This window comes from Arvicola amphibius, chromosome 9, assembly GCF_903992535.2.
Source record: "Arvicola amphibius chromosome 9, mArvAmp1.2, whole genome shotgun sequence".
Taxonomy (NCBI): Eukaryota; Metazoa; Chordata; class Mammalia; order Rodentia; family Cricetidae; genus Arvicola; species Arvicola amphibius.
Window position 1 is genome coordinate 31,207,381 of NC_052055.2, and position 24,094 is coordinate 31,231,474.

Sequence of the window (24,094 nt, forward strand, 5' to 3'; positions counted from 1 at the left end):
CACAGATGCTATGGGGGAATTATTCAACAGGACCGGAAGGCCTAGACAGGCTGAGAACAAAAGCACAGACTCGGGGGCCTTAACTGTTTGAGTTCAAATCTCAACTTCGGCTTTTACTACTTGTGCAAACTGCGGCCAATCCCTGAGCTTCTTGTGACTATTTCTATTTCTTACTCTGAGATGGGTATGGTAGAACCAACCTATATGCAGGGTAAGGAGGAGGGCTCGCTGCATTAAGAAATGTTGAGTCATCTGAATTGTGCGATGAGCAGGTTTGCGCCAATGAGCAGTGAGGAGCAATGCTAAGGCCTTCTCTGACCACAGGAGGAGTCAATCCTATTCCATTCCATTCCATTCCATTCTAGTCTATTCTACTCTATCTTATCCTATCCTTATTCATTCTGCCCTAGTCTAGTCTAGTCTGGTCTAGTCTAGTCTAGTCTGGTCTAGTCTAGTCTAGTCTGGTCTAGTCTAGTCTAGTCTAGTCTGGTCTAGTCTAGTCTAGTCTAGTCTAGTCTGGTCTAGTCTAGTCTGGTCTAGTCTAGTCTGGTCTAGTCTGGTCTGGTCTAGTCTAGTCTAGTCTGGTCTAGTCTGGTCTAGTCTAGTCTGGTCTGGTCTAGTCTAGTCTAGTCTAGTCTGGTCTAGTCTAGTCTAGTCTAGTCTGGTCTAGTCTAGTCTAGTCTAGTCTGGTCTAGTCTAGTCTAGTCTAGTCTGGTCTAGTCTAGTCTAGTCTGGTCTAGTCTAATCTATCCTTTTCTATCCTATCCTATCCTATCCTTATTCTTCTCTTCTACTCTATTCTACCCTAGTCTAATCTGTTAGAAAAAAATCATATTCTATTCTGTTAGATTAGACTAAAAGTAGTGGCTGAATGTCCTGGCCATTATTCCCTTCTCCTCACAACATTCTTAGCACCTCAATTGTATCATTGCATTTACTTATTTTAAGAAATGATGGGGAAAGGAAGAGAGAGAGAGAATTGAAGAGGAGCACTTAGAAGGAGGTGATCGTGATCCATAAGAGAGGAACAAGAAGTGGCTGCAGTTGGTTGTGTCGGACCACAGTCTATGATTATGAGTGCTGGAGTCCAATTCCATGGAAATTCGCTTTGTTTTGTTTTATCCCCATATGAAAATCAAGAAGAGTTTCTCCCAGCTGAAAGTGAGAATGTCTACATGTGCGCATATGTGTGTGTGTGTGTGTGTGTGTAGAAGGAGCTGCAGGCCGTGGGCCGTGTCCCATTGCCCAGCTATGCCCCGAAATAATTACACGGAAACTGTATTCATTTAAACATTGCTTGGCCCATTACCTCTAGCCTCTTACTGGCTAACTCTCACATCTTGATTAACCCATATTTAGTAATCTGTGTAGCACCACAAGGTGGTGCTTTACCGGGAAGATTCTAGCCTGCATCCATCTCAGAGAGGAGAGTCATGGCGACTTCCTGAGACGTCTGCCTCACTGCCTTCTTCCCAGCATTCCATTCTGTTTACTCTGCCTACCTAATTTTCTGTCCTAGTAAAGGGCCAAGGCAGTTTCTTTATTAACCAATGAAAGTAACACATAGACAGATGACCCACCTCCATCATATATATATATATATATATACACATATATATATGTATATATATATATATATATGGTCACACACACATACATATATATGGTCACATATATATGTATGTGTATATATGTATATATTTACAAAGGCCTGAGCTCTAAGCTTTGTCCTCTCATTGGAAATATATATATATATATATACACATATATATACATATATATATGTGTGTGTGTGTGTGTATATATATATATATACATATATATATATATACATATATATATATATACACACACACACACACATATATTTCTGTGCGGAAAAAGCTTAGAGCTCAGGACTTTGAGCCCTGAGAATAGTTATTGCATTCCTTTGATGCCCTGTGTCAATGAACTTGGCTTTGAGATCTGCCCTTCCCCATTGGGCCGCATGTTGTTGAGGAATTGCCCAACTGAAAGCTGATACTCTACAGGTGGGTAAAAACAAGCATTTGGAACTCACACATGAGAAAACTGAGAACAACCTTCAGTGATACAACAGATCTACTCGTGACCAATCCTATTATAGATCCGACTCTGCTGGATGCTTTGCAAACGTGATTTTGTTAACACCCGACTCTTCTACCCACAGTTATTGGTAAGTATTCTCATTTTCCACTTTCAAACTAAGGGAACTAAGACTCATGGGCAATCCTACTCCATGTCCTATACCAAGAAATAAGGTGCTACAATATTTGGTCAGGTCCACCTGACCCTGACTATTGAACCAGTTTCTTGCACTCTATGAGGTCACCAACAGACAAGGTGCCATAAGACAACAAAGCAGATGGTCACTTCTCTGTTTAGGTAGAAATTCCTCAGAGGATGGTAACTTAGAAGGTTTGACCAGGGAGGAAAGAGGAGCTGGACCTAAAGGTTCTTTGGGGCTCCATGGAATTGACACCCTTCTGCCTAGGCCCAGGACTGAGCATCTTGCTGAAAACACAGTGGTCAAGACAATTTCCTGGGAAGAGGACACAGCACTTGCCCCAGTAGGCAGCATTACCCATACCTGTGGGATGCCATACTGGTCGATGACCTGCCAGATGTACCAGTCTTCTTTCCGAGATGTTTTCCGGAACCGGAAGGTTGTGACAAAGGCGTACTCATCAGGAAGCCCTTGGGGGAACACATCCCTGAGAACAGAGAGACAGAAAGATGGTGCCAGGATTAGTGAGAAGAATGGTAAGCTGGCCAAGGAAGCTTCCATGTCTGCTCAGCTACTGAGTCCTGACAGTGTGACCCCCAAGAATGCCCACAGCACCCTCTCAGTTGTACTGATGCCTCTTACTAAGACTGGTGTCTTAGTGAGACCTTCTATCGAAAAGTACTGTGACCCCTTCACTGCCTTTGCCCCAACCCTCAGTGCTCACTTACTGGATCCCCGTCCTCCTGATGACTGACAGCCAATAATGGCTAGGTGACCCTCCCTGAGGAATGCCTGCACTGGAGGATTCCAGCCTTCACCTCTCCTGTCCTGTTGCCGTGTTTCTTTTTACCAGGGATTCTATACCAAGTAGCTATAGCCTCAGGGTATGCCTTCACAAAACCCATGTGCTAAAATCCTAATGCCTAGGTAGTAGAGGATTTTTAGGTCATGAGAGTGGAACCCTTGGCATTGTTCAGCATTTCTGTCACTTGATATTACCATGAGAAGAAACCATTGATGAAGACCTGACCTTAGACAACAAAGCTCTAGCTTTTTTAAGAAGCTTCTGCCATTTATGAACCATGCAGACCATATGGCATTGTCACTGAGACACGGGACATCCTCTTACACAAATTCAGTTCCTATGGAGGTCCAAAGGCCAGTCGTGCTGTGCCTGTCCAGAGCACCTTGGACCACCTCTCCTTCCACCTTCACCCATGTCACAGACAGAGCCAGATACCAGAAATCAGAAAGATTTCCCTTGCTCTTGGATAACGAGGGTCAACATAACGAAAATGGCAATCCTACCAAAAGCAATTTATAGATTCAATGCAATCCCCCTCAAAATACCAATACAATTCTTCACAGACTTCAAAAGAGTGATACTAAACTTCATATGGAAAAACAAACAAAATACAACGATAGCCAAAACCTGTACAATAAAGGAACTTCCAGAGGCATCACCATCTCTGACGTCAAGCTCTATTATAGAGCTACAGTAATGAAAACAGCTTGGTATTGGCATAAAAATAGAGAGGCTGACCAATGGAATCAAATAAAAGACATCGATATTAATTCACACACCTATGAACACCTGATTTTTGACAAAAAAAGCTAAAATTATACAATGAAAAAAAGAAAGCATCTTCAACAAATGGTGCTGGTATAACTGGTTGGCAACATGCAGAAAATGAAAATAGATCCATATCTAACCCTATGCACAAAACTCAAGTTCAAATGGATTAAAGACCACAATATAAATCCAACACACTGAACCTGATAGAAGAGAAAGTGTGAAGTAGCCTTCAATGCATGGGTACAGGAGACCACTTCCTAAATATAACACCAATAGCACAGACACTGAGAGCATCAATAAATAAATGGGACCTCCTGAAATTGAGAAGCTTCTGTAAAGCAAAGGAATTGTCAATAAGACAAAAAGGCAGCCTATTAAATGGGAAAAGATCTTCACCAACTCCATGTCAGATAGAGGACTGATTTCCAAAATATATAAAGAACTCAAGAAATAATAAGACATCAAAATTCCAAATAACTCAATTAAAAAATGGGGTACAGAACTAAACAGAGAATTCTAAACTAAAGAACCTCAAATGGCCAAAAGACAGTTAAGAAAATGTTCAACATCCTTAGCCATAGGAGAAATGCAAATCAAAACAACTCTGAAATATCATCTTATACCAGTCAGAATGGCTAAGATCAAAAACACCAACGATAGCTTATGCTGGAGAGGATGTGGAGTAAGGGGAACACTCTATTGCTGGTGGGAATACAAGCTTATACAACCACTTTGGAAATCAGTTTGGCGGTTTCTCAGAAAACTGGGAATTAACCTACATCATGACCCAGTAATACCACTCTTGGGCATATAACCAAAAGATACTCAAAAGATACTACAAGGACATTTGCTCAACTATGTTCACAGCAGCATTATTTGTAATAGCCCTAACCTGGAAACAACCTAGATGCCCCTCTACCCAGGAATGGATGGAGAAGGTGTGGTATATTTATACAATGGAGTATTACTCAGCGATATAAAAACAATGACATCTTGAAATTTGCATGCAAATGGATGGAACTAGAGGAAAAACATCCTGAGTGAGGGAATCCAGATCCAGAAAGATGAACATGGTATGTACTTACTCATAAGTGTATACTAGCTGTAAAGCAAAGGATATGGAGGCTACAGTTCATAATCCTAGAGAAGCTGGGTAATAAGAGGAACCCTAAGAAAAACATACATAGATCCACCTTGAAAGGGGAAACAAACAGGATCTCCTGACAAGATTGGAAGCATGGGAATGGGGGGGGGGGGAATAGGGAGGGCAGAAGGTGAAGACGAGAGGAGAAAGGGAGGGGGGAGGAGAACTTGAGGGACCGGGATAGTCCAGATGGAGGAAGAACAGAGATGAGAGCAAGGAAAGATATTTTGATTGAGGGAGCTATCATGGGGCTAGAAAGAAACCTAACACTAGAGAAATTTCCACCTAAGACCCTAAGCAATAGAGGAAAGGGTGCTTAAACTGGCCTTGCCCCGTAGTCAGACTGATGAATGAATATCTTAAATATCACCATTGACCCTTCATCCAGCAACTGATGAAAGCAGAGGCAGAGCAATGCATTGGAGAACTACTGAGCTCCCGAAGTCTAGCTGAAGAGTGGGAGAAATGAGAATATGAGCAAAGAGGTCAAGACCATGATGGGTATACCCACTAAAACAGTTTACCTGAACTAATGGGAACTTACCAACTCCAACCAGGTAGGGAAGGTAACATCACAGGTCCAGTCTAGACCCTCTGAAAGGTGGTTGACAGTTGTATGGTTGGGGCAGACTGTGGGGCCACTGGCAGTAGCAGTAGGATTTATCCCTACTGCTTGTACTGGATTTTTTGGAACCTATTCTCTTTGGATGGATGCCTTGCTCAGCCTAGATAGAATAGGAAGGGTCTTGGACCTTCCCCCAAAGCAATGTGCCTTACCCTCTCTGAGGCATGGATAGGGAAGGAATAGGTGGAGCAGATGGGAAGAGGGGAGAGAGTGGGAAGTGGGATTGGTATGTAAAATTTAAAAAAAGATAGTTTGTTTTCTTTTTTTAAAAAATCATCTAAGACTTGATTTTAAAATGAGTATTTTGGGAAACTTAATAAAGGAGGACGGTGAGCTTTCATCTCATTCCACCCTGGAAATGACTTGTGAAGGATGTATTTTGGTCTTTGTATTGTAGGTCAGGGCACCCGGACTCTTTGGGGTTAACTCAAGGAGATCCAGCAGACAGAGTTCACACCCAGAGAGTCTGGTCTCCCCATAGTTTTTCTTTTAACCTCCAGCCAACTGTTCTTTCCTTCTGCAGAATTTGGCCAGGAAGGGGCCAAAGTCTACCCTGGGGGTGTAAAACTGCCTCTGGAAACACATATAGCATGGATTTTGCTGCTGGAGGAGATTGAGGCTGCCTGGCCAGACATCCAGGAAGGGAAGTGGGGAGGCGTCTGGGTTCCTGGTTCTTAGATTTGCAGATCCTCAGGGATCCTTCACGTAGCTACAGAAATTATGAGTTCAGACTGGTCCTCACTGACTCTCCTCTCAGAGATCCAAGCTGAGAGGTGACCCAGTTGTTCAATATCATCCTCTGGTCTAAGACATCATTGAGGATCATATACAGAAAGGAGGAAAAGAGCCTGTCACCTTCAGTACCTAGACTTCCCTCAGGAATTAGAAACTTCTTTAACCACCATGCATGTTTTCCTTTTCTGATCATTTTGTTCTTCATGAATCTGTCTATTATTTTCTTTACAGTTTTCTCCTATATATAATTTTGAATTATCTCAACAGACATATGCAAGTATGTGAATCCAAACAAAAGATGTGTATATGTATATAATGTGTGTATGTATACACACAGAGAGAGAGAGAGAGAGAGAGAGAGAGACAGAGAGACAGAGAGACAGAGAGACAGAGAGAACAGACAGGCAGGTAGGCAGAGACAGAGCGATGCACATATACATACCTACACACAATATAGTTTAATCAAGGGTAGGAAATCCAATGAACAATTCTTTCCATCAATAACGTAGCAGATATGAGATTGCAGAGCAAAGAACAAGGCTTTAGGCTTCAATTACTTTGTAGTGTGAAGCGGCGGGGCTGTGTTCCGCCACCCGGCCCGGGCTGTGTCCCGCCACCCGGCTAGCTTTACCCAAAATAATTACACGGAAACTGTATTCTTTTAAAACACTGCCTGGCCCATAGTTTCAGCCTCTTATTGGCTAATTCTCACATCTTCCTTTAACCCATATTTAATAATCTGGGTAGCACCACGAGGTGTGGCTTACCAGGAGAGATCTTAACCTGCGTCCATCTCGGAGAGGAGCAGCATGGAGACTCCCTCACACAACAGATTGGCGCTCCAACGTGGTGCTAAATCCACTTAAAAACCTTGCCCGCTTGGGATCGGAAAGAAAGTACTCTGAGACCATGCCAATGGCTCACTGCTCCCTTCCTGCACCTGGGCAGATGGCGGAATCAGGCTTAGGCGAGCAGGACAGCATTTGCGGATTCCTGCCGCCATAGAGAGAGAGGTGTTTTCAGACTTCGCGGTGCTCTGCGTGTCAGATTTGGCTGTAACTTGGATGAAAAGAGTTTCTGTGCTGCACGCTCAGTCTCAGAATTAAACTGCTGAGTGCGGCTCCAATGTCGACTGCTGTGTGCCTGGAACTGTGTGCCTGGAACTGTGTGCGGCTCAGGGGCACCAAATGACTGAGGCAGGAGCGGCTTTGGCTCTGCTCCGCCATGCTGAACTGTACTGATCTCAGGCAGGATCTATCGTAATTACCACAATAACAGCGCAGTTAAGGTTTAGACTTGGCTGTAAACAGGCAGTACCGTATTACCTCTACCTGGCGCAACTTAAGATTTTAAGAAGTGGTTAACCTTTTAAGAAGTGCTCCTGGATAGTAAAAAATTACAGATTCACAATAGAAAAGATTCAGACATAGAAGGCCTTTAAATGGCTCACGTAGGCTTAAAAGAGAGAAAAAAAATATAGAAAATAAAGTTAATGCCTTAAAAAAAAAAGGTTAAAGTCTTTAAAGAGACAGAGTACAGATAGTTATAGATTAAAAGAAGTAAAGTGATAGAGTAAAAATAAGCCACGTAAAAATGGAAAATTCACAGAGAGTCTGGATTATGTATTTTGTTGTGTTTTCTTTGATTTTTTTGACTGTAAAGGAGCTAAGTACAGAGAGACATTTCATTATATGGGCTGCCAGGCTAGACCAGAATGGACATCTTAACGGTATGACTTCAGGATTTGGATCTAAGAACATGATGCTTTGGAAAAGAGTTTCTTCTTTTGTTTTCACAGAGGACGAGACTCTGTGGATTGCTTCTATCCCAATATGGTATGATAGACCACGCCCTCCTGAAAGGTTGCTGTGAACATCTTCAAAAAATTACTTCACTCAACTGCCAACTGAGAGGAACCTAGCACACAGGTTACACCATGAAAGACCTAAATAACAGCGCCCTCATTCAGCAGGAAGCAGTTTGGAGAGAAAAAACTGCGCCCATTTTCCCAAATATTGCTTATAAATGTTCTTTTACATTTAAAGGGGGAGATGATATAGATATGAATTTGCATTGGTATAGATTTTAAGGTCAATTTTGTTATATGTATATGTATTTCTGATCTTGATTAAGCTATTGTGATTGTAGTTCATTTTAAAAACTGTAATGTATAATTAGGAAATATAGGTTGTTAATGGATAATCATTGATAATAGTTAAGCTTATAGTCATGTTATTAGATTTTCTAGATATGTAGAGACATATTTCAGTTAGATAGACATTCTTCATATCTTTCAAAGACTGCAGAATATGGCATTTAATGTTTTAATATCTTAGGGTTTTTCATGACAATGAGACACGTCTGCTCCTGGCAGCACCAATCTACTTCAAGAGGAAGATGGGCATCGAAGAGGCTACTTATGGAGTTTGTTAGCAATTTGGGCAAGAAACTGCTCTTGGCTGGACTGTTCCATAAACTGGACACAAAGAACCCGCAGAGAGAGGACTGCTGAACTTGCCTAAAGGTGAGATGGTCTTTCGGGATTCCTGATTCATGAAAGAGTCTGCGAGACGTTCTGCAGGACACAGCAGAAAGTGACTGAACTGTCTTTGGAATTTTTCTGCTTCATGGAAATGTCTGCTGGATACTGTGGGCCTGAAGCCCGAAGATGGATGCCCCAACGGTACAGAGGAACTTTGGGTGACTGTCCAGGCAGCGAGTTGTCTCTGTCATTTCTAGAGTTTTATAAGTTACTTATTTCTTGTTTACTTAGGTAATATATCCTTCTGGAGTCTTTGATGGAGTTGAAGAATAAATAGATAGTTATAGATTTCCTTAGTTATGATAAAAGATAAAATAGATTTAAATATTGTAACTGTAATACTTGCTTGATAACTGTTTTGTTATATGTAATTTTGCTATGTTAAAGTTGAAGCCTTTCTTTTTTGTTTAAACAGAAAAAGGGGAAATGATGGAGGAGAGTTATCTGTCTATGTTTCTTTCATTGGTTAATTAATAAAGAAAACTGCCTTGGCCCTTTAAGAACAGAAAATTAGGTAGGTGGAGTAGACAGAACAGAATTGTGGGAACAAGGAAGTAGAGTGAGAGAGACGCTTCGGCAGTCGCCATAGGAGTCTCCATGCTGCTCCTCTCCGAGATGGACGCAGGTTAAGATCTCTCCTGGTAAGCCACACCTCATGGTGCTACCCAGATTACTAAATATGGGTTAAAGAAAGATGTGAGAATTAGCCAATAAGAGGCTACAGATAATGGGCCAGGCAGTCTTTAAAAGAATACAGTTTCCGTGTAATTATTTCGGGTGTAAAGCTAGCCGGCGACTGGGCGGCGGGAACGCAGCCCGCCGCTTCACACTTCAACATTACTTGACCATGAGGGTAGCTTCTGTTCCCTGTTATCTGTGAAATTTTAACAAGTGGTTGTCTTCCTTAGGGGCTCAGATGTTGTACCTGATAAATGAGAGCAATTCCTGCTCACCTCATATTATAGTAAGAATCAAATGAAGCTGTGTAAAAATTCCCTTTACGTGTTAAAGAATTGAGTAATGTTGAAAGTGGTGTCTCTTTTTTTCATTATGCATGAAATTAGCCTGCAAATTAAATGTTTGTGTAAGGATGAATACATTTCAAAGCATTAGAAAGTATTGGGAAACTACCCTTTCTTGGGATGTCTGATTTGTGAAGCTCTGCTGTATGAAACAGATCACAAAGTGATCCCCACTCAGGAAAATGCTAGTGTCACATAAGCTAAACTAATCACTCAGAAGCTGTGCCCAGTCCTTTATTCTATAGAATAAGAGCCTAAAGATGTCCTGCTGATTGACAGGTGTCCCAGGAGATCAAGACATCTCCAGCAATGGGAAGGGCCCTCTGTGAGGCATCCACCACATCTGTATAACACTCGCCTTTTCGTTCCTTCTCCAGTGAATTTTCCTACATGCTTAAATTACATATGATGCTTTTCTTTTTCTGAGTAGTGATGTGGAATTCCCCTCTCTATGCCGTGAATATCATTGGTTAATAAAGGAACTGCTTTGGGCCTATAGCAGAGCATTAGGAAAACAGAGGTAGGTGGGAAAAACTAAACTGAATGCTGGGAGAAAGGAGGCAGAGTCAGGGGAAAAGCTATGGAGCCTCTGCCAGAGACAGATGTGCTGAAATTTTGCTGGTAGGCCATGACCTCATGGTGATGCACAATTAATGGAGATGGGTTAAATTAATATGTAAGAGTTAGCCAATGGGAAACTAGAGTTAATGGGCCAAGCAGTGATTTAAATAACATAGTTTCTGTGTGATTATTTCGGGTCTGAGCTGTGTCGCTGGTGAATTCATGAGAAAGGGTGGAGCGGGAGTGTAGTCTGGAGCCTGATCATCCTTACATTCCTCTAAGCGAGCCTTGGACCAGGTGACTCACATCAACCCAAGCATCCGTGCACCGCTGCAGAAGAGGATGCTCAGTACCTGGGAGGTCGGAGTGCAGTCTCTGTTCCACAGGTGAAAAGATGAAGCTCAGGGAAGAGTTGTGTGCCTCATTCTCCTTTACTATCAGGGAATACAGGTTTGGAGCTCTGGGTGAGGTGATGCTACCATCTAATGCACAGTCAGCACTCTGAGAACACATGCTGAACTCAATGCTGGGCTCCAGGCTGTGTTCATGGTTCACCATGGGTAGCTGAAATCTGACTTCTCTCACTGCGGTCTAATTCATGCTCTCAGGAGAGAGCCACCAACCCCTTGCTACAGGCAGTAATTAATTCAATGACACGACTCTGAAAGGGACCAATCCTTAGGTCTCTCTCAAAGCTTCTAAAGAAGCAGCAAAGACGGTCTGCAAAGAACGGACGATATAGCTCACCACGCTCAATACAGGAATGTGCTGTGCAGAGTATAGGAAGAGATGGTCCGACTAAAGGTGGAGGTTTCCCAAGAGCAGTAGCTAAAGCCCAGCAGTTGTACTACACTTGGAGGAGGAGCAGAGCAGGTATCCAGACTAGAGGGAGGGACACCAACAGAGGCCTGGCAGTAGGAGGAGGTGCCTGGAATTCTCTAAACATACAGGAGTCGACAAAGGAGGCTTGGGTCAAGACATGAGACTCCTATGGTGATTGCGAATGTCAGTCTGCCCTTTCTGGCCTGAGTTTTAAAAAAACATAGAAGCAATTAAAGAGTTACAAGATGGAAAATGGATCAAATGATGCAGGAGCATCCTAGTTTTCAGACCATCCGTCTGTCCCCAGTGACCACTGAGTCTCCACTCATCGCTGGGATCACTTTCAGCCCTTCACTGGAGCTGCAGAGAGGCAAATACTTGCAGCATGGCTTCTCTACATCACAAAGCAGGGATATTCACATCAGGCGGAGACAGAAGAAAACTGACGCATTTGGTAATGTATAAACAAGGCACCCAGTCAACATGGAAACTGGATCTTCACTGACCAAAAACATTACAGGATTCTAAGAGATAGACATCAGCTAGGTGAGGCCATGGCTGGTCCATAGGAGGTGCTATAAGATGATATGTAGTGGATTTTAACTGTGTTTTAATAAATAAAGGCTGCCTGAAGATCTGAGGGTAAAACAGTCCAACTCGTCAGCCTTACAGACCAGATTATGGTAACACACCCCTTTCACCAATCTCAGTAGCCACAATGATACACACCTTTAACCCCAGTAGCCACACTAGTTTCCATAGAGCCTGCGGTACATGCCTTTAATGGTGGTGGTGCACACCTTTAATCCCAGCCCTAGAAAGGATTATAAAATGGGAGGAAACAGCTCTCAACACAGTCTCCTTCTGAGATTCGAGGAGGCAGGATGGCCATTTCAGACTGAGGTCAAGGTAAGAGCCAGGGGCTGGCTGTTTTACTTTTCGGTTCTTCAGGCTGAACCCCAATTTCTGACTCTGAGCTTTTACTCAAATTTACTAAAATGGTTGATCTTTAGTGAGCTGAGAGAAAACTGCATCCACAAATGGAAGATTAGTGTCAAATGAACAGATGAGCACAAAATGATGAGACAATCGGCACAATAATCAGGAAACTGCAAAGAGCCCTAAACCTCCCAGGTCAGCAGCTAAGCTGTGCCATCTCAGTGTAAACCTTCACCAGGCGCTGCGAGCTGTGGTACTGCTCAGCTCGGTGCTAAGTGGGCAGCTGTGGCTGGCTGCACCCTGCTTTCCCAGAGCATGCAGAAGTTCTGGAAGGAGAAACGACCACTCACTCAGTTCTCTGTACCACAGGGAAGGAACCCATCCGCACATAGGAACTCTGGGCTCCGTTTTCTCTCTTCCCTGAGATTTCCTTCACGCTGAACAAATCCATCAGATCGAAACCTGTGTGAACAGAAGAGCTGGGAATGAGTTTTGCAGAGGAAGAGGGTGAGAGACACATGAACAAGTACACATTTAACCGTGGTGGCTCACTTATGGTTCAAAGGTTTAGTTCACTATCGCCATGGCGGGAAGCATGGCCGTGTACAGGCAGACATGGTGCTGGAGAAGGACCTGAGAGTTCTTACATCTCGACTCACAGGCAACAGGAAGTGGTCTGAGACACTGGGCATGGCTTGAGCATATATGAGGTTTCAAAATCCACCTCCACAGTGACACACTTCCTCCACCAAAGCCATACCTACTCCAACAAAGCAATACCTCCTAATAGTGCCACTCCCCAGGGGCCTATTTTCTTGCAAATAACCACAAAAAAAAAATGCTACTTCACTCTCTTCAAAGGTAGCCTACCCACCCTGCCTTAAGGGGTGAGGGCTTAGATATAAGAATACATATTAGGAATACATATTAGGAGCTCTGTAGCTTCAAGTCCAATGCCAGGATAAGGCACTGGGGAATGCAGCCACTGGCCACCACACTGGAATGTGAGAGCCGTGAGCACCCTGGATCATTGTTAACTACAAGACACATGAAGGTGTTTTGTCTTTCTCCTGCTGTGGGAACCTCTGTGTTCTACAAGTTCAAATGCACACGTAGATCCTTGAGGACGGTGGTTCCCACCTTCCTAATGCTGTGACCATTGAACACCATTTCCTTCCTCATGTTGTGGAGACCCCAAACGATAAGATTATTTTTACTGCTACTTCATAAGGTGTAGTTTTGCTACTGTTGTTGAGTCCTAATGTAAATATTTTGGGCGATAGAGGTTTTCCAAAGGGTGTGACCCACAGATTAAGAACCACTGCTTTAGGTTGGGAACACTCACAACTTAAGGCTTTTCCCCTTCCTGCAGCCACGTTACTGCCTTTCCCTTGGAGCTTCTGTGGCTTTGGGATCTCGTGGTTTTAAAGAACAAAACACGGGAGGCATAAACTGCCTTTGCGGGGTTGCATTAGTGAGCGGCGAGTAGTTCAGCTTGCTTTGATGAGCCCCGGTCTGTGTAAAGCAAAAGTTACGTCTGGGGGCTTTGGATGCCGGGGTTGCTGAGTATAGAGATGGAAGTCTAAATCTTCCCAGACACCTATTTGTGGGAATCTGGCATGTTTTGTGGCCAGCAGAGGCCTCTGGCTGGTTACTGCTCAGAGGACAGTGAGGATGCCTGGCCGATGAGTCTGTTCTGACAACCACACGAGACTGTGCACCATCAGTAGCGATCGTCACCGCCACCTGCGGTGCGTCCTTTCATAGGAAGATGCCCTAACCAAGCTGCCTTGACCAATCTGGAGAGTTGGAAAGCCCTCCAGCCTAGGCCCACCGGGACTCCAGAGAGCAGAACCTGTCTGTTCTAGAGGCTGGCTGTGGGACAAAATGCAGACATGGGAGCCCATGACACTGTATGGCTCACTTTGAGCTTTCACTGAAAAGGCACGGAAGACCACACAGCAAATGCTGACGATATACCAGAGGCTCTACACAACCCTTGGCCCCGCGTGAGTGTGAGCACTTCCTTTCCCATAACAAACTCTGAAGAAAATTAGCAGAAGAAGAGGGTAAGGTGGGTCTCCCCAACACTGGTTCCTGGGAAAAATGACTGACTCACTTTCTCCCTAGACAACAGTTCCCCCATCTGTAAGCTGTGTGAAGTTGAAATTGGTCATCTTTCGTGCTTTCGGGGGCCTGTAACTATTTATTGTGGCTATTGTAACTATTCAGCCACAAATAAGGCTGCACTTTCGGGTTCTAGAGCCATGCACATGCAGACAAGCTCTCAGGCACAAGTGCCTGAATGTTAAAGCTCCCCACCCCCTGTGACCCATGTGCTTGCATGCATGGTTACATCCCCTGTGACTCAGCTAAGCCCTTGTGTGCATGCATGAGCCCGTCATCTGTGTATGACGTAGTCTCGCCAACCCCCTATGTGCATGCGCTAGGTAGCTTTTAAAAAGTTGGACACACCATCTTTCTCTCTCTGCACACCGATTCCCCAGGCCTGAATGCACCTCCTCTAATAAACTCGTAAGCGGGTTTGTTGCATGTTCCGTGTTTCCTTCTCACTCACGCCAGGTAATTTCATTGTAATTTCAGTTTGCCTTCCAAGAACACTGCACTTCCTGTGTAACAGTGAATCTGAATGCCCAGGGTACATGCAGAAAAGGAGCCCTCAGCTCAGTGAGCACACTGGAGACAGGAGCTGACAGGGTAGAATAAATCACTCCCTATACACCAAGTGAGGGGAAGGATATGCTATAGGCACTCACTATGTTTAGTGAAGCCAAAGCACCCTCTGCCCACACACACTGAGGAAGCTGTCTTACTCTGTTGAGCCTTTTTCCTTACCTAGAAAAAGAGGGGGACAACTTCTTACTGGACTGAGATGATATTTAAATCTGATAATGACATAAGCTTCCTGAAGGCAGCCAGAGGGCAGTCATCACTCAGAGGACATCAGCAGCTCTCTCTGGACTCTGAAGGGAATGGTTGGCATTGTGTCTTCTTAGAGTTGCCTAACAAGGGAGCCTTGAAGCTTAGAGACAACATAACCGCGATCACCCTGACCAGGCAGGACCAGGCTCCAAGAAATGACCAAGGCAGAGCACAGAGCAGCCACCTCCCCCAGCAAGGAGGGGGTCTATCAAATAGACTGGGGAGTTCCTATGAAATCCATGAGCTGCAGGAAAGCTAGTGGCATACAACTGAGGTCTTTTGCTTTTGGGGTGGCCAGGGGTTAGCGTATTCCCCAGCCCACTTGGAGTTGCTGTCCCAGTGACAGCAATCTGAACTCATCAGAGGGCAGAGGTACCCAGCATCCCCCTCAGGGACTTGAAGGAATAAACAGTGCCTACCTGCTTAAAGGAAGTGTTCTCCCTATCTCTGGCAAAAGAAGACCTCTGATTCTTCATTAACATTTGTCTGTGGTGCCTATTAGCATATCAAGGTGTATGCTAGCACTTAAGCTCCTTCAAAAGTACCTGTTAAATACTTCAAAGTCTTCCACCTCAGGTTACAGGCCCCCCTCCTCCCAGGTACCTGCTCCCTTAAAACCCTGGGAAAGCACCACCACCACCCCCTGTTGCTTCTCTCTGATTTTCAAGAGACAGCCTCGGCAGTTTGGAATAAATTTTTCCTTTTTACTGCAAGAGGCTATTTTCTTTACTGAGTCTGTTTCATTCAAAAACTTCAAACACCTAGCATTTAACTAGGTGATAAATGGTATTGTTAGGTTTCAAACCTGGGACAAATAACTGAGGGGCCTACTTAACATATCAAAGCAGACCTGGCCCCCTGATTCTCCCAGCATTCCTCAGTCCAGACCTGTTACAGGGTTCTCCTGGCTTACACTCCCCCACACACACCCTACAGGCTCCAGCCTAGGAGGCTTGACTGCTCTTCCTTATATAACCTAGATATTGTGGTTACCCTTGTCTCTCTTTGTACCTTTGGGCCTCCTGGCTGCTGCACCTGATTCCCCTTTCCCTTCTCTCCTCACCTTATGCATCTCCTCACACAGCACAGCTCACATATACTCTGGACTCTCTCAGAGAGGCCCCTGCTTCTGGCTATGCTCTCCCATATATCTATAACAAACTTCCTCCATCATACCTAGAAAGAGTCCTGTTTCCTTTCCTTTTTATTTCTCTTTTTCCCATTCATTTGGTGCTGAAACCTGAGATCAAACCAGGGACTAAATAAGAGGGGGGGGGCGCATAAAGGAAAAAGAAACACGGAATGATGTGACTTTTGTCCCAGGCTTGAAACCTAACAGGGATCAACTTGCCTGAAATAAATAAGGGTTGGGAGGAAACTGGAAAGCTCTGAGGTGATAAACTGAGAACAGACATCCTAAGAAAGCAGTCCTTAGACTATGCAGGGTCTCACCACAACTCAGCTGACCATATAAAGGGAGACCTGGGTCACTGTTCAGGTAGGCTGCCTGACACTTTAGGTGACCAAGCACCGGCACTGAAGTTATTAGAACTGAGGACTCTCAGAGACCCCCTTTTGTACAGATGGAAAAATTATGGTTCAAAGAAATCAAGAATTTGATCTACAGTCACCTAACTGGCAAGTGGCAGGCTGATCTAAAATATGTGTCCCAATACTTCTTGAATATTTAACTACCTGGGAGATGTTGTTCTCAAAGCAGGTGGCTCGCAAAGCCAAAAGCAGACAAAGCAACCAGGTACGAATGGGCTTTGAAAAGGACTTCAAAGGGAGACGTCCTGCATAGAACTAAGTAGGCACATTCCCCTTGCAGGATTGTCTGAGAGCATCGCTGGGGAATCAGCGAGAGACAAAGTGGGCGCATCTAATTCAAACTGTGTAGAAGTTTCCCTCTCTGGGCAGAGAGGCTCAGCTACAAAAAGCACCTGGGTTATCAAAGGGAAACAGTAAAAGCCACCTGCATCTCGTGAGTAGGACAAAGCAGCTGTGACAATGACAGCACCCCTTGAATAGCCACTGTGCTTCACAGGCCTAATCAGCAAGAGCAGAGGGACACCTCTGTCTGCAGTAGCTTCCTCCAAAAGTCCCGGCGGTTGAACTGGAGCTGCCTGACGGGCAAGATGGAGCAAAGGTGTCTAAGGTACAAAGCCAGTTACTCGGCATGTTACCACACTGGATCCTCCGTGGAAACTCTGCGAGCCAGGGTCTGCTGTGAACCTATAAGCCAGGCTGAGGAATATGTCATGGACCTGACTCTGCAGCATCATGGTGGGAGTTGCTTCAAGGAGAATCAGCTACCTTGCAATTTCTTCTTGTTGAGCACACAGGTGTAGCAGCCTTCTACTAGAAAAATCTTGGGTCTTAAAGTTACAGATGTTGAAATGCTGCAGTCCACAGGGGCCCAGTGGTAGACTTGACGTGTCTTCCTGGGACTGGACGTGCCTGAACCGAACCCAGTCCTGACCTCGGGTGCTGGCTGCCCAAGGTGGGAGCTATGCACATGACAGAAACTGGAGCTGAGGAAGATGGAGGAGGGCAGACGGAGGAAAGGACCCAGAACCAGGGGGCAGACACTCGTGAGGAAAGCCGAGGAGAAGCAAACAGTTCACACACTGAGTGGGATTTTTAACAACAGGAGAACTAATCATCACACAACACAGTGAGCAATGGGTACATCAACTCCCCATACTCCACAATCTGCCACGTCCTGTCTGCCTGACATTGTTGGAGATGGTAGCCCTTTTAATAGCTTCTCTCTGCCTCAAGTCTTTAGTCACAGGTCTGCTCTCCCACCTGCTGAGTTCCCCAACCATAATATATTTATAATTATATATATTTATATATATATAAGATATTATATATATAAATATATATATATATTTATAATAATATATATTTATAATGCTGATCCAAACCCCCCCTGAAGTGTCTTTATTTATTCATTCATTCACTCAATTTGCTATTATTTGCTTGCTTATTCACCAAGTCCTGTTATACTTGGTGTAATAAAATTTTTAGGAAGGCCCCAACCCACCAAAAGGAAAACTAGTTACAGATGCTCCTCTGTATTGGTGGATTACCGCCACCTGCACAGTGACACTGGTGACAGACGAGAATGAGGGAAGAGCCAGGGAGGCCACCCCTAGGTGTGCATGCTGCACACGATAGCAATCCTGCATACTGGAGTCACTCTTACCTGTGATTTCCTTGCTTCCTCCATTGGTGTGTTTAAAGCGGTCTCCTTCTACCCGAACACTGGGGCAGAGAACGTCTGAAAATAATCAAGAGGAAACAGACAAATGAGAAAGCATGCCTACTACATCCCTGTAGCGTAGCATGTGAGAGCAGCAAGGCCTATTCTACCCACAGTAAAGAGGAGAACACAGAGGGTGCTGGTGGCCCCATATTCTTTAATTCTTCTTCCATGTACTTGTGTAGTTGTTAAGCACTGACCCGGTAAATATCATACTAAGGCAAGACAGGATCATGACATTGACTTTACCTCCAAGGAACTCACAGGGACACCAGGACAAGTTGCATCTGCTAGCCTGCCCAAGAACAGTGAGATTTTCCCAGAGATGTTCTTCTCAAAGGAACAATAACAAAATACAGAAATGATCAGTGGTATAAAGGCTAAGAGAAGATTAATTGAACAGGAGGGGTTAAACTGGTATGGAGGATAGAAGGGTAGGGTAGAGGAAGAGAGAGTACAGGGACAGCTAAATAACTCCGATGACCTCTCAAAAGTCACCTGAAAACCTGTGGGTTCTTCAAGCTTCATGCCTCCTGGCTAACTGTCCTAGTGCTGGAAAGCACAAGCATGCTACCAGAGGAGAAAATGCAGCGCCCATCTTGCCAAGCTGTGAACCTTAAGTGACAATAATGACTTTTCTGACAAGACACGCCCACTGACGCAATAATGGCATGAACCTGATGGGAGTAACCATCTGCTTTAGGATAGAATTTATCTCCACTCCACAAGAAGAAACCCAGACCTGGCACTATTATTGGTCTAAGAACTTATGAATTAATGGGTCACAGACCCTAGGAGAGAACTTTCTGCTATTATTCTGTTAAATGAACATAGTATTAAACAAGACTCCCAATGACTTACAACAATAGCCATAGGCTGATGCACCTGTCAACTCTTAATCAAGGAAGCTAAATTTCTTACTATTTGTAGTAAAGAGAAATTAATGCAGAGGCATTCAACTGCCTAACAGAGAGAGGAAGACATTATCTCAGCCCTAAATGGGAAAACTAGATCACACCCTTCCTCCCAAGACTCGGGGATGGTTGCAAAAGAGGAGAGTTTAAGATCCAGAGGTAGTGGATGGTTACCAGGAAACAGTGCTTTCTAGACACAGCAGAGCAACTGATCATATGAACCCAAAGCTGTTGTAGTAGCAGCAAGCACAGAATCTGTGTAAATTCAAGACAGACCGAATCTCCAGCATAGAGAGAGGAAGTGGGTACAGTCTCACTCCTAGCTGAGTAGAAATGGATAGATTCGGGGAAAGATGGGGTCAGTTTTCTTTAAGAGGATATCCCCTGGAAAGTAGACCATGTTCCAGTGAAAGACTATACATCCAAGAATATATGTGTAGCACTAATTGGACTTGATAGGTTTTTTTTTTTTTTTAAGGAGCACACAAATTTAGGTTGGTAGGGAAGGCTAGCAGATCTGGAAGGAGTTTAGGGTGGGGTGAATATGATCAAAACAAAAGTATCAAGGAACTGATACTTTATAAAGAACAATAAGATTCAGCGAAATGGAAAAGAGAACCAAAGGAGATACAGGCTGAGGAAAACCCCCTTGTGGAGGAATGAAATATGAAATATCTATATGAACATACACATGAAAATGCTAGGTCTGTGAGCCGTTCATCGAGTGGGAATTATATGCCAGAGGGTGAGCTCACCTCCCTGTGATCTAGCCCTGCCCAGGAAGCAATCTGGCTATTATGCATTGTTATTTTAACCACCAGGCATTTTAACTATCCCATTAATTTTATGTGCAGCAACTGATCACTTTTCCTATTTGGGGACATCAACATTTGAGTGCAGGACTGTTGGGGCATGCTTAGCTCTCTCCAGTAAGGGGGATGGGTGAGAATGCCCTTGCTTTGAAGGATGGATTTTAATGCTGATCCCCTATACGGCACCACCAGGTCTGACAACCACATGGAAAACATTATTTTGGAAGCAGCACCAGGCTGTGTGTCTGGGACTAAATCTGAGGGAAGAAACAGGCACAGGGCAATATTTAGACAGCTCCACCCAGAACATCCTGCAGCTGTGGGATACTGAAAGATTGCTTTAGCTCTGGCAGCCCTCCAGAAAGACAGGCTGGGGATGGCCAGTCATTGAAATGAGTCTATACTGTCCATGGAGTTGACTCAGGTGGCTCTGTCCAGGATGGTGGGTAAAACCCTGGAGGCTGATGGGTCACTGGGTCACATCTACCTATATCCCATGGGAAGGAAGGACGAGGTTTGAAGACTCAGATGACAAGGACAATCTGAAGGTCAGAAAAACTGAGTGTCTTGTTGGGGAAAACAGACATGCCCACACTGCTTTAAGGAAGGAACCATTCCTGAATGAACTGCAGACTGCCAAAGGCCCTCAGCTCATGCCATTGCTAAGCCCCGCCCATTCAGGAGGCTCAAGTGGCAATTCATAGCCTATCTGGTTAAGTCAGTGCAGATAGCTCCCCATGTAACTCCCCAGCCAGGCTTCCCAACAATGGCAGGGGCCTTGTGGGTCATACATGTTATAGCTGAATCTGACATCCACCCCAGAAGCTCACATTCTCAACTCCTTTTCCCCCACTGGTGGCACGGTTTTGAGATGTCTTGGAAACTTTGGGTGTATGAGTCCACCCAGCAAAAGTGGCTGACTACCAGGCGTTTAGGGAATTGGAAGGTTAGACCTGACTGCCATTGTTGTCTCTGTTTCCTAACAATTGTGACACGAACAGCCTCTATCACAGACTCCCAATGCCAGAAACTCCACCATGCCTTCCCTATTATGATGGACTAAAACCCTCTGGAACCACAAAATAAAATAAAAATATTTCCTTCTGAAAATTGTTTCCCACATCAGGCCACAGTGATACAAATGTAGCTAACACGGCCTGCTTTCAGGGAGGAAAGTGTGGTACCCCAAGGCCAACTCAGCCATCTTCCGGTTCCTTTCAAAAAGACATCTCTACGTCTTGGGTCATGGCCTGTTTATTTCCACATTTACTATCTCTTCAACTGAGAGCCAGACTGACCTCTAGCTATGTCCCCAATACCCATCCTGTTCAAAGGACACAGAAAAGGATGGCAGAGCATACTGCATTCCTTTCCTTCAGGTGCTTATGGGCCGTGACGTTCCTACTCAGTCCTACCTGGAGAAGGCCCTCTCCTGAGAGAGATCAAGTTCCTCAGCTTGTGCCATAATACTCAAGTCTCCGTTGAGCATGTGTGCCTGCTGTGGGTAGCCCGATCTCAGTTCAAGTGCATATGGCCACTGTCTCCACTAGGTGCAGCCCAGGTCTCCGATTTAACACAGAGACCTGTAGATACAATACAATAGAAACAGCCACTGACCCCTGAGCTGGGAGGAAAGCAACAGCAGGTAGACTGTAGTCTTCAAGGCGCCCTGCACACCATGATTTTGAAGAATCAAGGAAATGATATCCTAGGGCCCAAGACCCCTGGAATGGGGTGTGACACTCACTTTTAGCCACCAACATAATCCCTACCATTTACTTCTGCTGGCTACAGAAATGACAGCATTTTCAACCCACAGGGGGAAAAAAAATCTGACTGTAATTGGTTATGTCACTACAGCTGAGTTGTTTTGCTTGGCAATCAAATGCATGCACACTTGCAAAAACCCACTTCTTCTGGGCTGTACCACAAGATGCTGGGGCAGAGAACTCTTTGAAAGTTTGAGTTGCTGGATGTGTGAGGAGAAATAATAGGTTATGGGACCAATGCATTATTCCCCTGGGAGAGGAGCTACTGAAAGAACAAGGTCCCTTCACTGACCCATATACATGGATTTATACAGTAGCCATGGGGGACCCACTTGAGCAATAGTTCTGGACTTACAGCAGAGACGAGAGCTAAGGGATCAAAAAAGACACGTAAGCCGGGCGGTGGTGGCGCACGCCTTTAATCCCAGCACTCCGGAGGCAGAGGCAGGCGGATCTCTGTGAGTTCAAGACCAGCCTGGTCTACAAGAGCTAGCTCCAGGACAGGCTCTAAAGCTGCAGAGAAACCCTGTCTCGAAAAACAAAACAAACAAACAAAAAACCAAAAAAAGACACGTAATGTGTTCTTAGTTGGCTGGATTTCCTTCTTATAAGTATGAGAATGAAAATGGGTGACTGCAGAGTCTCTGCTCCCGCAGCGAGGGTTCACTGTCTAACACCGATACTCATCCACTGCACTGTTTAGCACAAAAGCCCTATGCGTCTCAGGAGAACGCGGGGATGCTGTATCTTTACCCAGATCAGGCTCCATCAAGCCAGGAGCTGGTCAGAGGGGCTTCCTCAAGGGGTAACACTAGACACCCACTTCAGTCTCTCTGGAAAAGCCCTTGAACTTGCTTGTCCTCAGTTTATGACATAGACAAAGAGTCCATTCTGCATATCATGGAATGGGGACAGTTGATGACATTCTGTACTTTATATTGGCACACCCATGCACTTCTCTGTGCGACACACAGTCACACCACCCTTTGCTTCTCATGCAAGTGTCTTCCAGTTTGGAAAAGAGGACACTGGCAATTGTTATGAGCCCAGTATGTGCCTGTTGCCTGGCCTGGAACTGAACACACATTGCCATCCATCCTCAATAGAATTTGTTCCTATTACATAAATGCAGAAAAGTATATCTAATAAAATTTGGGAAACTCACCAGGTATGAGGAGTACCTGTATTTAAATTAAAAACCACCTTGAATCTGGACCCCTGTAATGGAGCTAACAGGTCCTAGGGGTGAATATCAGCAGGAACAACAGAGGCGAGGCATGCATCTGGTGGCTGCATAAAAACAACATTAGAGCAACTGCTGCACATTCACCGCCTCATGGAAAGCACTGCTGGGTGCAGCTGACCACAGGGAGATGATTACGTTCCAAGTGGCCAAGGGAACAGGTGGAAAAGGGAAGGGATAACTCACTCATAGACACGTAGCCCAGTCCTTCCCTTGCTCAGCTACGGGCTGTCTATGCTCTCCTGCCTTACAGAGGCAGCAGACACAATACCCTGGCCAATGACTCTAGACATAACATCAGTAGACATTCTAACCCTAATGGCTTCCCAGGGATGGAGTGGCCATGTGTCCAGGTTCAATATTGGGCATGCTGTGTGGGCTGTTTGTGACTTTCTTCACTACTCAACTGGGGGAATTATCTCCAGGACCAAAAGACATGTGTAGATGGCTTGTTGTGCAGCAGACACTGTTGGGAAGCATGCAAAATACATGAACATGCTTGATTACATCCTCACTACAGCTTTCTGAAGTAGATGCCCTTAATTACAGATACAAAAAGAGGAGTATACAGAAGGCAGGAACTGCCAAAGGCTCACACTGCTAGTAGGTGGTGATTTAGTACAGTCTCCCATATCTGGTCTTCAGCACACTGCAGCCTCTCTAGAGGCTGGGTCTCCTGACCAGGGACTCTTGTCTGCCTCCAAAGCCTGCTTATATAGCATCCAGATGACTTTCTACCTTCTGAATTACTCTTTGGCTGTTGAATACTTCTGACCTACAGAGGCAAGATCTTCACCAACTCTGCACCAGTAAAACTCATTTGCTTTTCTGCGTGGGGAAACCAAAGCTCAGAGAGATTAAGAAAATAAACCAGAATCACAAAGTCAATAAGTGGCAGAGGTAGACACATGCTCAGGGAGTCTAACTTAAG

General features: G+C 44.7%; 1 protein-coding gene across 1 annotated transcript in view; it reads right to left on the bottom strand.

Annotated features, from left to right (window-relative positions):
• The window catches only part of Col22a1 (collagen type XXII alpha 1 chain), a 223,730-nt gene that overhangs the window by 182,885 nt on the left and 16,751 nt on the right, over nucleotides 1-24,094 (bottom strand). The window contains exons 3-5 of the mRNA XM_038343103.1: nucleotides 18,369-18,443; nucleotides 12,562-12,673; nucleotides 2,609-2,732 (exon numbers count right to left, since the gene is read on the bottom strand). Of these exons, the coding sequence (XP_038199031.1) occupies nucleotides 2,609-2,732; nucleotides 12,562-12,673; nucleotides 18,369-18,443 (311 nt within the window). The remainder of the gene's footprint in view (nucleotides 1-2,608; nucleotides 2,733-12,561; nucleotides 12,674-18,368; nucleotides 18,444-24,094) is intronic.